Source organism: Anabrus simplex, chromosome 1, assembly GCF_040414725.1.
Source record: "Anabrus simplex isolate iqAnaSimp1 chromosome 1, ASM4041472v1, whole genome shotgun sequence".
NCBI classification, from domain to species: Eukaryota; Metazoa; Arthropoda; class Insecta; order Orthoptera; family Tettigoniidae; genus Anabrus; species Anabrus simplex.
The window spans coordinates 883,010,656-883,032,317 of NC_090265.1; the positions used below are offsets into that span (position 1 = coordinate 883,010,656).

Consider the following 21,662-nt stretch of genomic DNA (forward strand, 5'->3'; position numbering starts at 1 on the left):
TCTAATAACTAAACACTGATCTGATACAGAATTTCAAGCAATTATAATAATATCCACTGTTTTCTCTCCCTTTAGCTTTGCTTCATCAACCATACTGAAAAGAGAAGATACATGTCCTTGTAACCATGCATGGCTGAGGCCTTATTTAAAGGGATCTGGATGTCAATTTATATGTTTTTAGGCCAATTGTTAAAGGCCCATATCCATGAAACTATTTGCCTCACAACTACCAAACTTTGCTCACAGTTTAACACTATCTAGGACAACATAGCCCGCCTGGTGGCCATAATCATTAAGGTATGAAGTCTATGCGGTCTGATACCATGTTTAGCCGGTTCCTGTCCTGTGGGTCGAAAAAAATTTCATCTTCAGAATGTTTCTAATCACTAGATTGCATGCCAAAAGCCTGGATTCATTCCAAACCTCTCCATAGTGTTCATATGGAGTGGGGGCATATGATGCTGTTGATAGTGATCTGTCCCTAGGATGGGGACATTAGGCCTTGAGCAGACTCCATGTTGCTATTCGATAGGAGTAGGCTACGTACCAGCACTGGGCTTCATCCTCTCCCTTCCTACCATCATACATCATCTCATTAACTCCTTTGATGAGGTTGAAGTCAGAAAGGACATCCGATTGTAATAATTCACTGTGAAGATTAATTTCACTTCATAGCAGGTCTCGTAGAGAAATGGGACAAGGTTTGGACATATACATTAGGACAACATTCATGTGTAACGTGGACAATGTAACTTCCATAGTTTATCAACAAGGACCATACGGGTAACAATTTGAATTTGGAAATTCACAATTTCTGCATCTACATTAGGTACAATTTCCAAAGAAGATACTTCATCAGCCATAATATTCTTTTCATGCAAGTTAATAACACTACTACCTGAAATACTGTAATTGAATATTTATTGTACCTTATGAAAATGGGCTCTCAAAAAAAGAAAATACAAAAAATTGGACATGGTTATATGGCCTTATCCAGCCCAAAATAAAAGGGGAGGGGGTAGGGAGTTTTTGTAATTTAACCTCAAAAGGAAGGAGGGTTCATATGGTGCCCTACAATAATAAACAATAACAAAAGAGAGAACATAACTTTGAACAATAATGTTTGAGAATTATTTACAAATTTTCTAACTATAGCTCCTTGTTGCTTGTTTACAAAAACCTACTGAAGGTATCCCATTTAACCTGTTTTCAACAACAGTCCTTCTTAGGTTTTAATAAATAACAAAAGGAAGAACACCATTTATTTAAAAAAGTCAATTTTTGAATAATTGTTTGCACAGATTAGTTGCAAATTTTCTAACTGTTGCTTCCACTAACTGCTTCTTGTTTGCAAGAACACAATGACAGTGAATGCTTAGCGTGGTTAATCCATTTTACCTATTTTCACCAATAGTGCTTCTTAGCCATGTTTTAATTCAACGAAGGGAACTGAATGAATGCTCTATAGTACTTGCTGTTCAGGGGCTGTGAGAGTAATATCAGTAGCGACTTTCTAATGACCAGAGTAAAACCATTCACTTTTTTTTTTTTTAATGTCTGGCACTTCCTTTTAACTCATTCCATATTTTGAACCACAATTCCCTTCCCCATCAATGCTTTCCAAATTGTAAAATATTGTACAAACTGAAGTACTTTCTTTAGATTCCTCTAACGAAACACCTCTCATGTTACTCAGATGTAAATGTGCCCATGAAACTGCAGGCAATTTGTCTAAAGAAAATGTGTTGTATTTATTCTGATGGTAGATGGCTAGTCATTATTCGTGCTGGAAAAAAGAGGGCTTTGTTCCTTATACGCTTTTACGTTACTTTTCCTGTTATTGTGTACAACGGAAGTCTCACCTAACACCCTGATATCGGACAATGGTACGTAGAACATTACCTGGGAAGGATGGACTCAGCCCCTCCCAGGAACTTCTTGGCTGTCAACATAGCACTCTGCTTTCTCTGTTGCAGCCTACAGCCAGGTAACCAGCAGTCAGCAGAGGAAAATTCAACCAAGGAGATAAGATCTATGCCCGGACATTTCCTCCGCATCCTGCATGGTTTCCTGGGGTTGTCAGCCGCACGCTGAGAGCTGCACTCCTGTGGAAGATTTGGTTACTCCTCTACCACATCAGCCATCTGTGGCTTACAGAGATTCAGATCATTTCATACGAATGGGTTCTTTACAGGAGCCTGCCCTGCCTAGTAATGAGCAGTCCACAGCCACCACAACAGAGATGGCCAGCTCTCCAGTCCAACACCACCACCCAGAGCCTGAAACGTCACACCTATTATGGTCATATTTATCAACAGGAAGCCTGAGGTGTGGGATACGTATGCCATACTGGTGTTATTAGGAGGGGAGGGTGTTGTGGTGTCTGTTTCAAACTCTGTGCACCACACAGACTCCTTCTTGAACATCCCAGGCTGAGCCGGCATGTGAGGCCACTTCCAGTGAGCAAGTGGCCGGCCAGTCTATGTCACAGCTGAAGCTGGGTGTACAGTATTAGAACAGCTTTGAGCCAAGGAAAGCAGACAGTCTGACCACAGAACTACCAAATGGGTATCATGGGACTATAGTGATAGACCGATAGACTCATATGTTTTCTCCTACATGCTATGAACCTTTGTGGAACTTAATAATGCCAATATTCGATTCTATACTCACTCTGATATAAAGAAAATCTAAAATCTCCACCTTATCAATACATTAGTTTATTTACTCTAAATTAGTAAATTGGTCAATACCGGTTTCAATCCCTCGGGGATCATCTTCAGTTGACACACAAAAAAGAATTTATAAAAACATCACATATGAAAGGTTACATTTGGTGACTATTTCAATTAAATCAAGTGTAGAAAGTTATGTCATTAAAGTACTAGTGGGTGCATCTTAATTTTTTTTTTTTTTTTTTTTTTAACGTGCTATGTTATGAGATATATTGGCTCACTGTGTCTAAGATTTTTGTACATATAATGGGTTATGCACTTATTCACATCTGGTAATGATAATATTACATTCAATATGATTGATTCATATGATTAAAACATTAACAAATATCTTACTAAAATGGTAAAATATATACATCATTTGTTTAAAAAGTACTTGTTGTTTGAGTCTTTTTGATCATACTACACTTGTATTGCAAAACGTGGAATAAAATTTTTCACTCATACACATTAGTGATAATGAGTCCATTATAGAGTCTTAAAAGTATTTTGTCGTTTGAGGTATATCACAGCTTATTAGTTATTGTGATGTCAATAAGACGTAATTTCACTTTGTATTAATGTTTGGGGTATTCCACTTTTTTTAAGAAAGTCCATTGGAGTAAACATAGGAAAAGCTTAATTAAAGAGTTAGTTAAAATAGATCCTTCATTACTAAAAATGCTAATATGTGATACCTTATTAAAATGGATCCTTCATTTCTAACGTCTTGATATGTGATACCTCATGTGTTCATTTTATCGTGTATAAAATGGGGTTTACATTTCTTAACAATAATACTGTAGGTTGTTACCATCTATAATACATATGTAATATTACGATCTGACACAGCAGCCAACTGAAAATGTTTAAAGTATAATCTAATGGAATGGGACAGGCAGCTACGCAAAGCATATGGTCTCAACATTCAACATGATTAATCTACAACACACAGAAGCCTCCATACCATTATCATAAAAAGTGCAAATTTAAATTCCATCAAGACGCACGGCACCTTGAACGAGCTTCATTTTGCAACAGTCACCATTCAACCAGAAACGACACACTAATAATTTCCTAATGACATCCAAAGACTAAGATACTTCACAAAAAGCAGCAGTTTACAAATTGCACAAATTCAACAATAATATAGATTTAACACAACACGCATATGTTATGCACTCCACCAGTTGAAAGTGAAAAACAAACAGTACAAAAGAAGGAATTTGTCCCATTCCATTAGATTATACTTTAAACATTTTCAGTTGGCTGCTATGTCAGATCGTAATATTACATATGTATTATAGATGGTAACAACCTACAGTAGTACTGTTAAGAAATGTAAACCCCATTTTATACATGATAAAATGAACACATGAGGTATCACATATCAATACTTTAGAAATGAAGGATCCATTTTAATAAGGTATCACATATTAGCATTTTTAGTAATGAAGGATCTATTTTAACTAACTCTTTAATTAAGCTTTTCCTATGTTTACTCCAATGGACTTTCTTAAAAAAAGTGGAATACCCCAAACATTAATACAAAGTGAAATTACGTCTTATTGACATCACAATAACTAATAAGCTGTGATATACCTCAAACGACAAAATACTTTTAAGACTCTATAATGGACTCATTATCACTAATGTGTATGAGTGAAAAATTTTATTCCACGTTTTGCAATACAAGTGTAGTATGATCAAAAAGACTCAAACAACAAGTACTTTTTAAACAAATGATGTATATATTTTACCATTTTAGTAAGATATTTGTTAATGTTTTAATCATATGAATCAATCATATTGAATGTAATATTATCATTACCAGATGTGATAAGTGCAGAACCCATTATATGTACAAAAAGCTTAGACACAGTGAGCCAATATACCTCATAACATAGCACATAAAAATAAAAAAATAAATTAAGTTGCACCCACTAGTACTTTAATGACATAACTTTCAACACTTGATTTAATTGAAATAGTCACCAAATGTAACCTTTCATATGTGATGTTTTTATAAATTCTTTTTTGTGTGTCAACTGAAGATGATCCCCGAGGGATTGAAACCGGTATTGACCAATTTACTAATTTAGAGTAAATAAACCAATGTATTGATAAGGTGGAGATTTTAGATTTTCTTTATATCAGAGTACCAATCAATACAAAAATGAAGCTGACAGACTATGATCTATACTCACTCTGCAGTGACAGTCGAAGTATGGACTAGTATTATTTACGGATTTATGATGATAGGCATCAAAGTACTGTACTGAAGTCATTATCTCTCCATGCAAATTGAACAGTTAAATACTTTGTATTTTTCTCTTGAACTGTATCAAGTGTTGTGCTCCTGTGTTATTTTGGTACTGAAAGTGGTTCAGACAATCATTAGAGAGTTTTTTGTTATATCACCTTGTGAACAGACAGATCTGAGATCTTAAGTTCAATTATTGTTAATAAATTAGATGAGGTGTACAATCTATAAGTTATTTCATTTGGATACAACAGGTAGGATGAATAAATATGAGTAGGAAAAAGTCAGGAGAGATGACACACCCCAGGCTGCAAGACTTTTGGAGGGAGTAAGTCATTAGGAGGTTGTTGAATGGAAGTGGTTGTGAATGTGAACTGGGCTTGTTGTTTCTTTGTTTGTTTCTGTGGATACAGCCGTTCTCAGAAGGAAGTTTAATATTAGCTGGTAATGGTGAGTGTTGGAACTGAAGCCATGTTGCTGGGTAGGTGCGCCAGCTCTCCCACGGGTTCAGGTGAGTTAACGCAGGAAGGCCGAGGAAGAGACAGCGCAGTTTCATACATGAGGGTGAGATGGTGCAGCCAATGCTTTACTAAACTGTCTTCTCTAATGCTCCGTATCTTTCTTGTTGTAGCCAGAATGCCTAGAAAATACATATGAAAAACAGATAGAGCAAAATGGACCCAGGACGACCTCTGTAAAGCAGTCCATGTCATTGTTACTGAGAATATGCCAGTTAGAGGCAATTTTTTTTTTTTTTTGCTAGGGGCTTTACGTCGCGCTGACACAGATAGGTCTTATGGCGACGATGGGATAGGAAAGGACAAGGATTTGGAAGGAAGCGGCCGTGGCCTTAATTAAGGTACAGCCCCAGCATTTGCCTGGTGTGAAAATGGGAAACCACGGAAAACCATTTTCAGGGCTGCCGATAGTGGGATTCGAACCTACTATCTCCCGGATGCAAGCTCACAGCCGCGCGCCTCTACACGCACGGCCAACTCGCCCGGTATGCCAGTTAGAGAAGTGGGGTGGCATTTTAACATCCCGGAACCTACTCTTCATCATAGGCTAGCTACAAAGAACTATGAAAAGATGAGCCTGGGACTACAGTCATTGTCAGGAACTAAACCGAACAGAAGCTAGTCACGTACATTCAGAAATCGCAGGCATCCAGCTTTGAACCAACAAGTCAAACTGTTAAAAACATAGCTTTTCAGTTTAGCTAAACGTTTTCAACTGCAATCAAAGTTCAATGAAGCAAAAGGAAAAACAGGTCGGGATTGGTACACATCTTTCATGGAAAGGAACAATGATTTAAGTTTGTGGAAAACAGAGGGAATATCTGTTGCAAGAGCACTAGGGTTAAATAGGGAAGAAGTTGATGGTTATTTTGATTTATTAAGAAAATTAATTGAGGAAAATGAAATGGGTGGGGGAAACTGGGACATATTTACAACATGTATGAAAACAGCCTGCAGTTAGACAACAAGCCAGGCAAAGTTGTTGCCATTAAGGGGAGCAAGAATGTTCATGTTTTGACTTATGGAGAGAAAGGAGAAACTATATCTGTAATTGCCTGTTGCAATGCTAAAGGCAATTTTCTTCCACCGTACTGCATATTTAAAGGTAAGAATAAGATGTGTGAATTGGAAGATGGCATGCCACCTGGTTCAGTGGTTTCTATGAGCCTAAAATCGGTGTACGTGAATTCTGAAATTTTTATGGACTGGCTACGAAATTGTTTTGCTCCCTGAAAACCCCTTGGCAAAGTACTTCTTATATTAAATGGACACGCATCGCACATGAACTCTGCTGAAATACTTGACTTTGCAGTGCTGAATGACATTATGTTACCTTGTCTACCAAGCCACACAACTCACTTCTTGCAGCCATTAGATCGTGGACTTTTTTTAAGCCTCTGAAGTCTTATTTCAACCAGGCTTGTGAAACTTCTATTCAAAATCATCCAGATTGCCAAAAAAAAACTGCTTCAGTTCGGTTCGCTTTTGAATACAGTCTGGTCTTGAGCTGCAACTCCATTGATCGGCACTTCCTGTTTTAGAGCTACAGGTGTGTTTTTTCTTAACAGAAATGCCATCCCTAATCATGCCGTCAGTATCCCAGACAACGCAGTTTTTTCTTCTTTCCACTGCAGTCTCTCAAGATGATCCAGGACCTTCTACACTGACCTAAAGTAGGGCTACTGAGGTACAAATCACACAAAAATCTGACGAGAATAACTCCAGCACGAGCGTGACACCATGTAAGATGTTGCAGGAAATTTCGTCAATACCTCTCACTAAAAAATGCACTGGTAGGCCTAAGCAAATGAAACAATTGGCTGCCTATCTAACCAACGCAAACGGTCATTGGGGTATTGTCAGAATGAAGCAACTTGCCCATCAACAGTATCAAACATCGTGAGCCTTGCCAAATCCATCAAAATGTCCCACATACTGATCTCTCACCTCGGCCGCCTTACAGAAGGCCCTAAATGTGGCAGCTGCAGTAGTGGAGTGCATCTCAATAAGAAATGGGAAATTCAACATCACGTCTATTACAAGGAGCCACATTGAATTTAAAATCGGGCCAGTGTAGTCGACATGTGCTCTTTCCCAAGGCTGTCTGGGATACAGTGCCACAACTGAAACAAATGGAGAGTTACAATAGCATCCCCAGTGTACATGGGAAAGGGTAATGAACATAAAACGGATTATTACAGACCAGTTAGCTTGACATGAGTTGTTTGTAAGCTCTAGGAAAGCATTCTTTCTGATTATATTAGACACTAGCAGTTACTCGTAGCTTCGCTCGCGTGGATTTTTTAATTTGTTAAAAGTAATCGTTCCTCAGTACTGACATTATCTGAAAAGCAATCAAGTATAAAAACTCACCAAAAAATTGAGTTTCATTTATCCCAGAAACTATTTGTAAACCACATTTGTGGTATTGCCTTTTGGGACTAAGATGACCATGCAACATAGAACTGTACATGTTAGAAACAGTCTTCTGTCCAGTCGGGGAAAAAAACAAAAACAAAACACGTTTCTTTATTTTTAAAAGAGATTCCAAATACTCATTTTCACGCCTGTAACATGTTACATTTTTGACATATACTGCAGATATACTGGTACTCATTTCAAAAATTTACCCTCTTTTTCAATTCTTTTCACAAGAACAAAACTCATTGACCTTCAACGTCCATGTCTTTATTAGGCCTATACATCGCTAGCTATGGCAGCTGGTTGTAGAGTGCCTCCATGTAACATCACTGGTTCTCGAAAAATAGTGAAGAGAGAATGACATTCTGCTAGCCTGTACAAAGTGTTTATTAAATCCACAGAAAAGCATTGAAACATTACTTTCTTGAGCTACCTGCAAGTTCGACCATAATGTACTTCTGAGCCCCAACTGTACAGGAAATGACATTCGAATTGGAATAGCAAGGATGCAACACTTAGAATTCTCAGAAAGGCCACAACTACTCAGTAGCAGAGTTATAACGCGTCTACTGTAGGTACCTGACACTTAGTAAAAGTAATAGTTTCATAGTCAACAGGAATATTTTCATGATGGATCGTTGTATTGTACAGACATGTGGAACAGACATTGCTAGCAAATTTTCAACAGGTTCTCGTCGATAGTATGATGCCAATTTTAAGTTAATGGTTATTAAACACGCGGAAATAAGGAATAATTGTGCAGCTGCACGAAAATATGCCATAACTCAAGCCAATGTCCGATGTTGGCGTGAAGACAAAGATAGCCTAAAAATGTGTATTATACAAGAATGGCATTCAATGGTTCGCAACAAGGACACTTTTAAAGCAGCCGAACATGAAATTGTGAGGTATGGGCGTGAAAAATGCAAGGCTGGAATGGCAATAACGCGAAATGTGATACGAATGCAGGTTCACAAAGAGGAATTCCCTGAACTTTCAGAGAGAGTACCGGATACCTCTAATGAAAATGATTAAGTAGGTATGATGCACATGATACTTGTGTATGTTTATTTTTTTCTCAAATTAAATTTGAAATTTGTTATAAATAAAATTATAAGCACACTTTAAGCATGATATAATCTTTTTGAAGGAAAGAGTGGGGATCGTCTTACATTCAGGGTCATTTGGATTCGAAGAAATATGGTATACAGTATTCAACGCTTTTGATAGGGTAGACCACGAAAATGAGGGCTATTGGAATGGACAAGAGTGGTGAAACTGGTGGGTAAATTGCAAGAAAACAGAACTCAAGAGCATTAGAGTAGGTGAACCATTATCTGATCCTGTAATGATTAAGAGGGGGAGTCGACATGGCAATATTATTAGTTATGATGATGATGCTTGTTGTTTAAAGGGGCCTAACATCTAGGTCATCAGCCCCTAATGGTATGAAATGAAACAAACTGTAATGACAATTTTAAAGTCCAAAATCATCCACTAACCAGAATTTAAAACGTGATGACGAAGAATGAATGAATGGATGGATATGAATTTAAAACAATCAGTGGATCCAACCCGCAATGCGCCACATCCCCAGAAACTAGCGTTAAACAATAGTACAGTATTACTGACCACGGGACTTCTTCTAAAGCACAATACTGAATCGATGATGCTTGTAGTCCAAAGGGGTCCAAACTCCAGGTCAACGGCCCTCATAATGGTACTTATCGCTAGGAAAGTAGAACCATGGTATTTGTCATGTTGCGGTACTAATCGAAAGTAGCATAGACTCGTGGTATTCCACACATTATTGTAGTACTCACAGGTAATGTAATGCTCACATGTAAAACAGAACTATGGTGTTTCTCACATTGCAGCGCCATTTACAGGCAATGCAAACCTATGGTGTTCCTCATATAGATGTACTAATCACAGGGACTCGTACTATCCCTTGGTGTTCCTCACATAGTGGGTACTAATCATAGGCAAGGCAGACCCATGGTGTCACTCACCCATGGTGTGGCTCATATAGTGATACAAATCACAGGTACTGTAAAACACACCCTAATTCACACACTGTCGCTACTAATCACAAAATTATTGTGTACCTAACATAGTGGTACCATAGCATATCGAAGAGGAAGTACAACATCTTCACTAGTTACCGTGGACCGCCACACAGATGGCACTGCCATCCACAGTGATGACTGAGCACGAGGATAACAGAGGCAATATCAGGACTACTACTTCAAAATCTACTAAGAAACTCAAGCATGCAACTTACGTTTGAAAATGATTTCATCTGCTGGACACTTTGGAATGTTTCCTGGATGATTTTGCTGCCTTCAAAGTAACCAGCTCCCTTCTTATCTCCTTTGTGCAGAAGAACAACAACATTTCAAGTAGTGAAATATGAGTTTTGTTAGCAAACACAGAACATGATCTTCACAGCACCCCAACTGCGGTGACTTCACTTTCTTCTTCTTCTGGTTCCTATCCGTTCCGGATGTTGGTAACCATCTTGGCTGTACCCATTCTGTCAATTGCGGCTCAAAAAAGCTCTGTAGATGTTTTAAAGGTCCACGTTCTGATGTTCTTAAGCCAGGATATTCTTCTTCGGCCAATATTTCTTTTTCCTGGAATTTTTCCTTGCAGGATGGTCTGAAGGAGATTGTATCTGCTGTTGTTCCGCATGATGTATCCCAGGTACTGGATCTTTCTTGCTTTCACGGTGGTCAATACTTCTTTCTCTTTCTTCATTCTTCGGAATTCACTTTAATAACATCTCATTTATCCAAGCACTCGAAGAAAGTATCACCCCATAAACTATCCATACACAATAGCTTTTCCGCAACATTTTCTACTCGCAACAACACATAATAAACACTTTCCGACGCATATGTGAGATATGTGGCGCTTTGCATTGAGCCGTAATCTTTATTTAGTGTTAGGGAAGCAGGCACATTATCAGTCTTTTTGCCAAAAAGGAAACGACAACATAAATCACAGTGAATCACTTTTGAAATATTCCGCACTATGTATCCAGCTAAATGATACACTAAGTACTCCTTGCTACAATTCCGCCCATTTAACTCAGGTAAACTGTTTTCCCAGTCTGGTATTTGAATGTCATTTTCGATGTGCACAATTTTTTCCCTGATTTCATCTACAGCTTGTGTCTTCACTGCATGATTTTTACTTTCAATTTCTCTTGCAAGAATATGGATTTGATTAACAAGAGACGTCAATGGGGATTCAGCTCTATACTTACAGTTTCCGTCAGATGATAAGGCAAGTTTAGTCGGTACATAAATAGACTGCAACATGTGTAAATGTAGATAGTCAATAGTGGACGGATGATCATCACAACTTAGTGATCGCAGGATACCGAAATGTTGTTCTAGGGGATCTTCATTAAATTTTCCTGTCAAAACGTAGCTATAATTGTGTTACCACAAATATTCAGACACTTCTAAGGTACTTTCCACAGTAACTCTTAAAGACTCCAGTGTCCTTTGTGAAGCGAATTAATTCTGAGTATCTCTGAGAACATTCTGCCATTTAATTAAAGTTTCATGTGCCTGTGATCCTTTATACTGGGCTTGAGTGGGAATAACCGAATTTCATGCGTCAATCAGACAGTTTAAATCGCTTGTGAAAATTGTTTACTGTCTTCTAAACCCTGTGTTTTAATACCCCAATAGAATGTTATACCATTAGCAACTGATCTACTGAATAGTTGAAATGCCAGTCTTACATTCATTTGCTGACATGAATTAGGATCCAAGTGGGCAGAGGTCAGTTTGTAGCAAACTTTCAACCCGGAAAATTCAGGAGACGAGTCACATTCGTAAACTTTCCTGTAGAATGAATAATCAAAAATATTGCCATTATAATTAACCTGTCCTTTGTCATGAAAATGATTTCTTACACATTTAAATATATGTGGCACGTCTGGAAATGTCCACAATTTTCTGATGGAGTCAGCTGGATTGGAAATATAACACTACAAATTCTTTATGTTACCAGATATTCCTAAGCATTTCCACAACTTTTTATTCGAATGGCTACCATCCGATGTGAAACCAATGATTCGGACACCTACTTGCTCTAATTGTACGATGACTTGAATGAGAATGTTTGCAATTATATCACCAGGGGTGGTGTTCCGGCTAAATATATTGCTATGGGTTGTATCCAGTTATATAGAAAAGGAACAAACATAAAAACTAGAGCATGATTTGCCAACTGACCCTTGCTTTTACCTTCAGTAAATTTCCCCAAATCAACATACCATTCACTTGCAACGATTCCGAGTTAAAGCGAATTTCTTCTCGTAACTTTACCTCGTCGAATATCAACATCCCTAAGCGTTCATGTTCCTCCTTTCCATTAAAAAAATCTGCTATGGCAGCGGTAGCATGCTCATTTATACCGTACGAAGATTTTAGGCCCTTCACCAAATTTCGCAAGTGGGATTCAGAAGGCAAAGGCAGCAAGTCATGATTTAAACAGTGCTGATAACCCTTGGAAGACTTTATTTTTAAAAGAAGTGCATCAAGAAGAAATTCGTCACTATATCTCATTCCTTTTTTACTTTTCGCTTGACATTTCTGTAACATTGTATTGACTATAAGTTTCTGTTTTTTGCTGAGAGAACCGAATTGTTTTGACTGAGTGAAATTTCTCTTTGATTTTATATCAGAAATGTATTTTTCAAGCAAATGTATCTTAGCTTTAGTGACATTGAGTTGATTCTGCGTTCTAAAGAAATTACATTTCTGATTCTTCAATCCCCTCTTTAAGAGCGCAATTGTTTCCTAGCATCTGCGACATTAGAGATATCTTCAACTGCCGAGCATACAGGTTGATCACTACCACTGATATCTACGATCTGTTCAGGGCTTTTATTAGAGAAATCTCTTCGTGTGGATTGCCTATTCGTGGGGGAGTTGCGTTTCTTACTGCCCTAGAAATATCGTCGGTAGATTAGGAAATATGTGAGGAAATGCTTCTGGTTTTAATTTCCAGCGCTGTCTTGGTATCTCTACTCTTTCACCATTCACCGTAAACAAGTCTACTTTTACTAGAAAGTCATTATAAAAATGAATGTCACACACGAAACAATTATGAGTTAATTTTCAGTCTTTGCTATGGATAGCTTTCTCCCATTTCAGTAAAACACCACTCTCTTTAGGGGGCCTAAAGAAATGCCTAAATGAAGACGATCGGTCATATCCAGATCTGCAGCCGGGTACAAAACACGAGGGCATGATGTGGTAGTTTCCTCCCGCACTGATATGCGTTGCCTTATAGCACAATAGCAACAAAGGCCGAGGTATTTAAAACATAACACTTCTCACACCACTCAATCGTGAATACACTAATAATGCAAACAGTCGAAACATCTTGGACAGCGACAATAATGAGCAATAAAAATTACTACAACTGAAGGCGAATATAATGCGGGCTAATGGCCGAGGGTCTCTGTTGACATCACAATGGCCTGTGCTGCCACCAAGCGGGTGTCCCACCAACCTCTTGAGCTCTCTTACAGGTGAACGGAGAAGATATCGCACTTCCTCTTCGATACGCTATGGCTGTACTAAGCGCAAGGAAAAGGTGTTCCCTGCATGCTGGTACTAATTACAAATAGTCTCATGGTTGTAATTCGATAATCCCTTGGTCGCCCCTTTTAGTCGCCTCTTACAGCAGGCAGGGGATACCGTGGGTGTATTCTTCGTCTGCGTCCCCCACCCTCAGGGAGTTGCATGTTTGGTCTGCGAGAGCTATTTTATTTCACTCAAGTCCGCCGGCAAGCTGGTTAGGACACTTCTATCCGCCACATGGGAGTATCCCCTCTCCCCCAGCTACGCCAGCGTAGTAGATTCGTGGCAATATTATTGGACCTTTATGTTTTCTTATACTTATAAATGGTAGAGTAAAGAATTGGAACCATAGATATGGCTATTTGTGGATAATGTTATACTGTACAGAGTACTAAATATGTTACAGTATTGTAACAGACTACAAAAAGACCTTGACAATGTTGTGAGATGGACAGTAGACATTAGTATGATGGCACATGGGATAAAAAGTAAAGTTGTAAGCTTTAGCAAGAGTAAAAGTACTCTGAGTTTCAATTACTGTGTTCATAGGGTGATAGTACCACATGGGAATCACTATAAATTTCTAATCATTCGTGTAATCACATTAATGAGGTTGTAAAGATGATGCTTGTTGTTTAAAGGGGCCTAACATCGAGGTCATCGGCCCCTAATGGTACGAAATGAGACAAAATGGAATGACAAATTAAAAGTCCAAAATTCTCCACTGACCAGAATTCAAAACGTGAGGACGATGAATGAATGGATGGACATGAATTTAAAACAATCAGTGGATGCGACCCGCAATGCCTTACATTCACTGAAACTGACGTAAAACATTAGGATTACTAACCAAGGGACTGCTGCTAGAGCATTACACTGAATCGATGATGCTTGGAGTCTAAAGGGGGTCCAAAATCCAAGTTATCGGCCCCTCATAACGGTAATTATCGCAAGGAAAGTAGAACCATGGTATCTTGTCATATTGCAGTACGAATCAAAAGTAGCAGAGACTCGCGGTATTCCACACATTATAGTACTACTCACAGTTTATGAAATGCGCCATATAACACAGACCTATGGTTTTTCTCACTTTGCGGCGCCATTTACAGGCAATGCAAACCTATGGTGTTCATCACATAAGAGTACTAACCACAGGGACCTTCCCTTATCCCGTGGTGTTCCTCATATAGTGGGTACTAATCATAGGCAAGGCAGAACCATGGTAGCTATCATCCCATGGTCCTGCTCATATGGTGGTACTAATCACAGGTACTGCAAAAGCCGAACGCACGGTGCTCCTGTGTGCTACTAATCACAAACCTATTCGGTACCTAATATAGTGGTACTACACGCAAGTAAAAGTGACCCATGATGCTCTCCACGTGGTGGTACTAACCACAAGTAGTTTCATGGTTCCAAGACAATCATCCCTTGGTCGCCCCTTTAGTCGCCTCTTAAGACAGGCAGGGGATACCATGGGTGTATTCTTCGTTGGCGTCCCCCACCCACAGGGGGTGTGCGTTTGGTCCGCGAGAGGTATTTTATTTCCCTCAAGTCCACCGGCAAGCCAGTTAGGACCCCTCTATCTGCCACCTGGGATGCGCCACGTGGTAGTATCACCTCTCCCCCTGCTACACCTGTGTAGCAGGTTCGTGGAGGTTGTAAAGAAAGGTCACAGATTTCCTTGCGTAGTTATGAAGGTATTTAGGGGTTGTAGCAAGGAATTAAAGGACATGGTGTTTAAGTCTCGGGTAAGACCCCAATTAGAGTATGGTTCCAGTGTATGGGATCCACGCCAAGCTTACTTAACACAAGAACTGGAAAAGATCCAAAGGAGAGCAGCACATTTTGTTCTTGGTGATATCCAATAAAATAGTAGTGTTATAAAAATGTTGCAAATTTTCGCTGGGAAGACTTGGGAGTAACGAGATGAACTGCTCAACTAAGCAGTATGTAATTGTATTATGTATGTATCACAAATTTACTCATTCGAGACAAATATTTCAGTTTCCCTATGGGAATCAACATCTATACCATAAGCAGTATGTTCAAAACTGTCAGTGGAGGGATGGCGTGGAATGACATTAGTAGATGAATAAGCTTGAGTGGAGTTTATAAAGGTAGGAAATATCATTAATATGAAGGCAAAATTGGAATTCAAGAGGACAAATTTGGGAAAATATTATTTTATGGGATGAAGAATCAGGGATTAGAATAACTTATCTAAGGAAATGTTTGATAAATTTCCTTGAAATAATTTAAGAAAAGACTGGATAAACTTTTTTCTTCATTTGCTATTTGCTTTATGTCGCACCGACACAGATAGGTCTTATGGCGAAGATGGGATAGGAAAGGCCTAGGAATGGGAAGAAAGCGGCCGTGACCTTAATTAAGGTACAGCCCCAGCATTTGCCTGGTGTGAAAATGGGAAACCACGGAAAACCATCTTCAGGGCTGCCGACAGTGGGATTCGAACCCACTATAACCGGATACTGGCCACACTTAAGCGACGGATAAACAATTGATAGGGAATCTGCCACCTGGGTGACAGCCCTACATGCAGATGATTAATTGATTGACTGATTGATTGATAGACTGACTGGCTGGATTTTGAAAGAGTAAATGTAGGCCTAGTTATGCAACTCACCTTCCAATGTAATACCGTCCAAACCTTCCAATGCTATTTCGTCCAAAATAGCAGTAACATGATCTTCATACTCGGCCATTATCAGTTACCTTCAGCAGCACAGACTATAAAGAAATAAAATAAAAGGCTCATAACAAGGAAAACTGGGATAACAGATCTAAAAATAATATGCAGTGAAATCTGAAGGGATACTGATCTACATATAGCAGATCTTGAAATGAATACATTAATACATACAGTATTATTTTACTCACGGGATGATTAAGTTACATAAGAACAAGCAACTTCCAGCTAGTGATACCAAACTATTAGCCATGAAGTCACAGCTGAAGTGACTAGCTTCTCACTCAAGTCATATTTGGACAAAGATTTAAAATCATTACATGGTAGAATTTACACCATTCGCTCACCTGGAATGAACAAAAAAGGCTACTGGTAAAATGCAGCAAAATAAGCTTTAAATTTCAGGTAACTCTGCAGGAACACAGTATTTCCACACTTTAAATTTTTCCTTAAACTTTAATTAATACATCTAATAGTATTTAAGGGTACTTAGGTATTGTCAATAGCCTCTCAAAATGACAAAAAATTTATTATTTTTTTTACATCGCATCAACATGGAGGTCTTATAGCAGCAATGGAATAGGAAAGGGCTAGGAGCAGAAAGGAAGCAACTGGGCAAGTTGGCCACAGCCATGTGCGTTTCCAAAGTTTCATTAAGCAGAGTCTCGGAGAGGCGTGCCAATCCAACTGATGAGCCCAAATAGCACGTCTGGACAAAATTCTGCAAACACACACAACCTAACAACCAAAAAGCTGGTTCTATTCCTGAGATTTTAAGATCTGTGGCCGTGAAAGCCATATCTGGAATAGTATCTCCATGGGGAGTACATATTTTTGAAAACAGAGAATTCCCTTCTCCTTTAGCAGGTTAGCAATCACCATTTGCTAACATGGCAAGACCTCGCAGTTGTTCTGCCACTGCTAAGCAGAGTCTTGGGAACGCGCAACAATTCAACTGATGAGCCTAAATGGCACATATGAGCAAAACTCCGCAAACGCACAGAGCCTAACAACCCAAAAGCTGAGATTTACAAATCGTGCTGCTTTCTTTTGTATTCCAGGTCTCGTATCAAGTAATCCTGGTGTGCGTCCCATACACTGGAACCATCCTCTAATTGGAGTCTTACCACTACTACAACCCAATACCCACATCCCCTCTCCTCCCTCCCCCATGGCACTACAGCCCTTGAAGGGCCTTGGCCTACCAAGCGACCGCTGCTCAGCCCGAAGGCCTGCAGATTACGAGATGTCGTGTGGTCAGCACGACGAATCCTCTCGGCCGTTATTCTTGGCTTTCTAGACCGGGGCCGCTATCTCACCGTCAGATAGCTCCTCAATTCTAATCACGTAGGCTGAGTGGACCTCGAACCAGCCCTCAGGTCCAGGTAAAAATCCCTGACCTGGCCGGGAATCGAACCCGGGACCTCCGGGTAAGAGGCAAGCACGCTACCCCTACACCACAATACCCACATACCAAGTGAAAAGATCTGTAACCTTTCTTTACAATCTTGTTAACATGATTATTCCAATGAAAATGATTCCTCATATTAACACCCAGGTTCTTACAGCGATCCCCTCGAGTACTACCTTCCGATCAACACAGTAATTAAAACTGACTTTTCCTCTTGGTGAAACTTACAACCTGACTTTTCACCTCGTTTACCATCAAGCCATTGTCTGCTGTCCATCTCACACTGCCTAGGTCCTATTGTAGTCACTCACAATCCTGTAACTTAGTTACTACTCTATTCAGCATATCATCTGCAAAAAGCCTTATCTCTGATTCCAGTTATTTACTCATATCATTTATATATATAGGAAATAATAATAATAATAATGATCCCACCAACTACTTTTATGGTTTTCAGAGATGCCAAAGTGCCGTTATTTAGTCCCACAGCATTTCATTTACGAGCCAGTAAATTTACAGAAACGAGGCTGATGTATTTGAGAATTTTTTTATTTTTGCGCTAGGGGCTTTACGTCGCACAGACACAGATAGGTCTTATGGCGACGATGGGATAGGAAAGGCCTAGGAGTTGGAAGGAAGCGGCCGTGGCCTTAATTAAGGTACAGCCCCAGCATTTGCCAGGTGTGAAAATGGGAAACCACGGAAAACCATCTTCAGGGCTGCCGATAGTGGGATTCGAACCTACTATCTCCCGGATGCAAGCTCACAGCCGCGCGCCTCTACGCGCACAGCCAACTTGCCCGGTATTTGAGAAATTTCAAATACCCACTGGAATGAGTCAGGACCGAACCTGCCAATTTAGGAATATTGTTGAATATTGTAAAACAGCTATTACTGATTGAAATGAGCTAATTTGTTGTGCAGTATCATTCTTGTGAGAGCTGACTATTTGTGAAAAAGTACCAGTTGCAGTCTTGAGAACAGCAAGAGCTGACATTATTGGAGTGTGAGTGAATTATTAGCATCTAGCATCCTGGTTTATTTACAACCTGTAACCTCTAATGATAAAAGTTTTTCTGATTACTGAAAGAATTCTAGATACAATACGATACAAAAAACAATGGGTATAGTAAATGATTTGATGCCTCGAAAGATTGCGGAGGTAAAAGCACTGATTGGCACCAATGTGTGTTCAAATTGGAGGATTTCTTGAAGATTAGATATATCTGAATCATCCATGAGACGTGTACAGAAGAAAATTGATTTTGGTGAGGAATTAGTCCCTACAAGGGAGAACAGATGTGGTAGAAGACCAATATTTTCACCAAGGTCCGAGCACTCCTTAAAGAAGGTATGTCAAGAGAACCAGTTTGCTTCTACAAAAGAAATTAAATGAAAATGGAACACAGTGGCATCAATGCATCTGGAGCCGGCTCCATGGCTAAATGGTTAGCGTGCTGGCCTTTGGTTCACAGGGGTCCCGGGTTCGATTCCCGGCAGGGTCGGGAATTTTAACCATCATTGGTTGTCTTCATCATCATTTCATCCTCATCATGATGTGCAGGTCGCCTACGGGAGTCAAATCAAAAGACCTGCACCTGGTGAGCCAAACCCGTCCTGGGATCTCCCGGCTCTAAAAGCCATACGCCATTTCATTTCAATGCGTCTGAAAGAACTCTGAGGTGCTAACTTACACAAATTAACTTCAAGGCTCGCAGGCCTGCCCAAAAGCCAAAATTAATTGCTGCTATGATGTCAAAATGTCTTGCATGGGCAAAGGAGCACAAGCATTGAGATTTGGACTTCTGGAAACTGGTGAGTATCATTAAAGAGTACAGCATTTGCTTACATATAGTAGTGATAAATGTATTTTCCGAGTTCAAGGCCATTTTTTAATATACGCCTAATGGTATTTTTATTTTGTTTCAAGTTTGCTCTAGTGACGAGCCCACATTTGAAATTTTGGCAAGTAAATCACAGTTTGTACAAAGGCACCCTGGTGAAAAGCATCACCCCGATTGTGTTGTGCAGACTGTGAAACATTCCACCAAAGTCATGGTTTGATCTGTCATCCGTGGGAAAGGCACTGAACGTCTGTATATGGTTGAGGGAACAATGCGGCAAGACTTATACAAGGAGGTGTTAAGGAGGAGGCTCCTACCTCAAATAAAAGAATGGTTCCCGTATGGAGAACTATTTACGTTTATGCAAGACGGAGCTCTATGCCACACAGTGCGATCAGTAACAACCTTTTCGCAGCAAGAAAATGCCCTTTTGTTACATCGGCCAGGAAATTCACCAGGCTTGAACCGGATAGAAAATGTTTGGGAGGTAGTGAAAAGGGAAGTGGCAAAGGAAACAATCACCACAAAAATTTGTCTCACTGAACAGATTATTCCAGTGTGATAGGCCCAATCACAACCAAAGATGCAGGACACTGTAAAGCTTGCATAACAGTATGCCAAGCCGAATCACAGCACTGATAACAGCCAAAGGCAGCTTGACAAAGGTACTGAGATATTTGGATTAGTTCTGTTTACTGAATATTTTTAAAAACAATAATAAATAATATTAAAACAGTGTGGTTTATTAGTTATTAATAATCAGTAATGTGTGAAGCAATTCATTTAGACAGATCAAAGTAATCTTAGTAACTTTTTATACCTCCTAAACTCGCATTATGTTAAAAATTCAAGGTGCGTCTAATAATATGGCCAGGCTACTATATGGCTACTATGATAAATTATGGAGAAAATTATAACCGCTCTTATGTTTACCTGACGATGAATTTAACTTCCAGTTTACGGTGTCAGACTGTTAATCATAACAAAATCACAATCGAAAAGGTTGAAGTATAAGTAAACATGTCAATAAGGAACAGAAAACAACCACTTAGATATTCGAAAAATAAACATACCGTATACATCTGTTATAATATAGTTTCCCACCGCATGAACTGCAATTTACCCACGACTGCAATAGTAACTTTCATTACGTTTTTGGGTTAGGGTTGCCCAGTTGCCCACATCCACAACCTCCACACAAAAAAATGTTTACAGTACCATACAGTATACACATGTTTTCGGCGAGCATTACGCTACTTGATGCTGTTCTGTTCTGTTCGTGAAGTTAAGTTGGGCTCGTTATTTCACCCAGTCTACATGATGCTCAATATTTCTTTCTTGAGGAGGTAGGTTTGGGATTAAGACCACTATTTCCCAGTCACAAGTCCTACTTCATATTTCACTTGAGTCACTTTACGATACACTCACATCAGAAATAACCGTTTTAGACACTAGTATATACATAGGGATCCTTATGGACTTTTGCAAAACAAAACTAAAAAAAACTAGGATATAACAAGAGTGAAACGCTAGGGTCGTGATACACTCTCCGGGAACGTATAGAAGTGCCACTTCTCTGCATTCCTGAAAAACAACTGAATTTCTATAGCGTAATTACAATTTGATTTGAGTGTTATCAATATACTCGTTAAGAATAGTGATGATGTGTGGCGAAGGTTGTGATAGCAAGACTGAAAGACGAGTAGGCAAAGGTACGTGTAATCTAATTAATTTCCGCATTAAAATTTGCTGGTGTCGTGCGTATTGGGGGCATTGGAAAAATAAGTGGTCGTTGTCTCCATAATTATGTCCACAGGAACAAGCTGGGCCATTCTTGATATGAAAACGGTGTAGGTACACAGGGGTTAGCGAATGACTGAAACGTAATCTAATAATGTTAGTAATGTGACGTCGCGTGTACTTACCGTTTGCAAACCACGGTTATATTGGGATGTTAGGTTGCAATTGATAACAGTATTGTCCTTTCGTACCAGCTGATAGACGCCATTGTGTGTGCCATGCAAGCATGTTTAATACGTGGGAAGAAATCGGAGACGGAATTTTGATTTGTAATAAATGAGCGGTATCTGCACTTGCTTCTTTGCCTGATAAATCGGTTATATCGTTACCTACGTGCTGACTATGCCCTTTTATCCATACTAACGTTATAAA

At 39.3% G+C, this 21,662-nt stretch overlaps 1 protein-coding gene across 1 annotated transcript in view; it reads right to left on the bottom strand.

Moving 5' to 3' along the window:
• Positions 1-20,695, bottom strand: part of LOC136857680 (general transcription factor 3C polypeptide 1) — a 340,092-nt gene extending 319,397 nt beyond the window's left edge. Inside the window, exons 1-3 of the mRNA XM_067136529.2 lie at positions 20,564-20,695; positions 16,427-16,582; positions 16,173-16,276 (exon numbers count right to left, since the gene is read on the bottom strand). Coding sequence (XP_066992630.2) covers positions 16,173-16,251 — 79 coding nt within the window. The 5' untranslated portion in view covers positions 16,252-16,276; positions 16,427-16,582; positions 20,564-20,695. The remainder of the gene's footprint in view (positions 1-16,172; positions 16,277-16,426; positions 16,583-20,563) is intronic.
• Between the last annotated feature and the right edge of the window lie 967 nt (positions 20,696-21,662).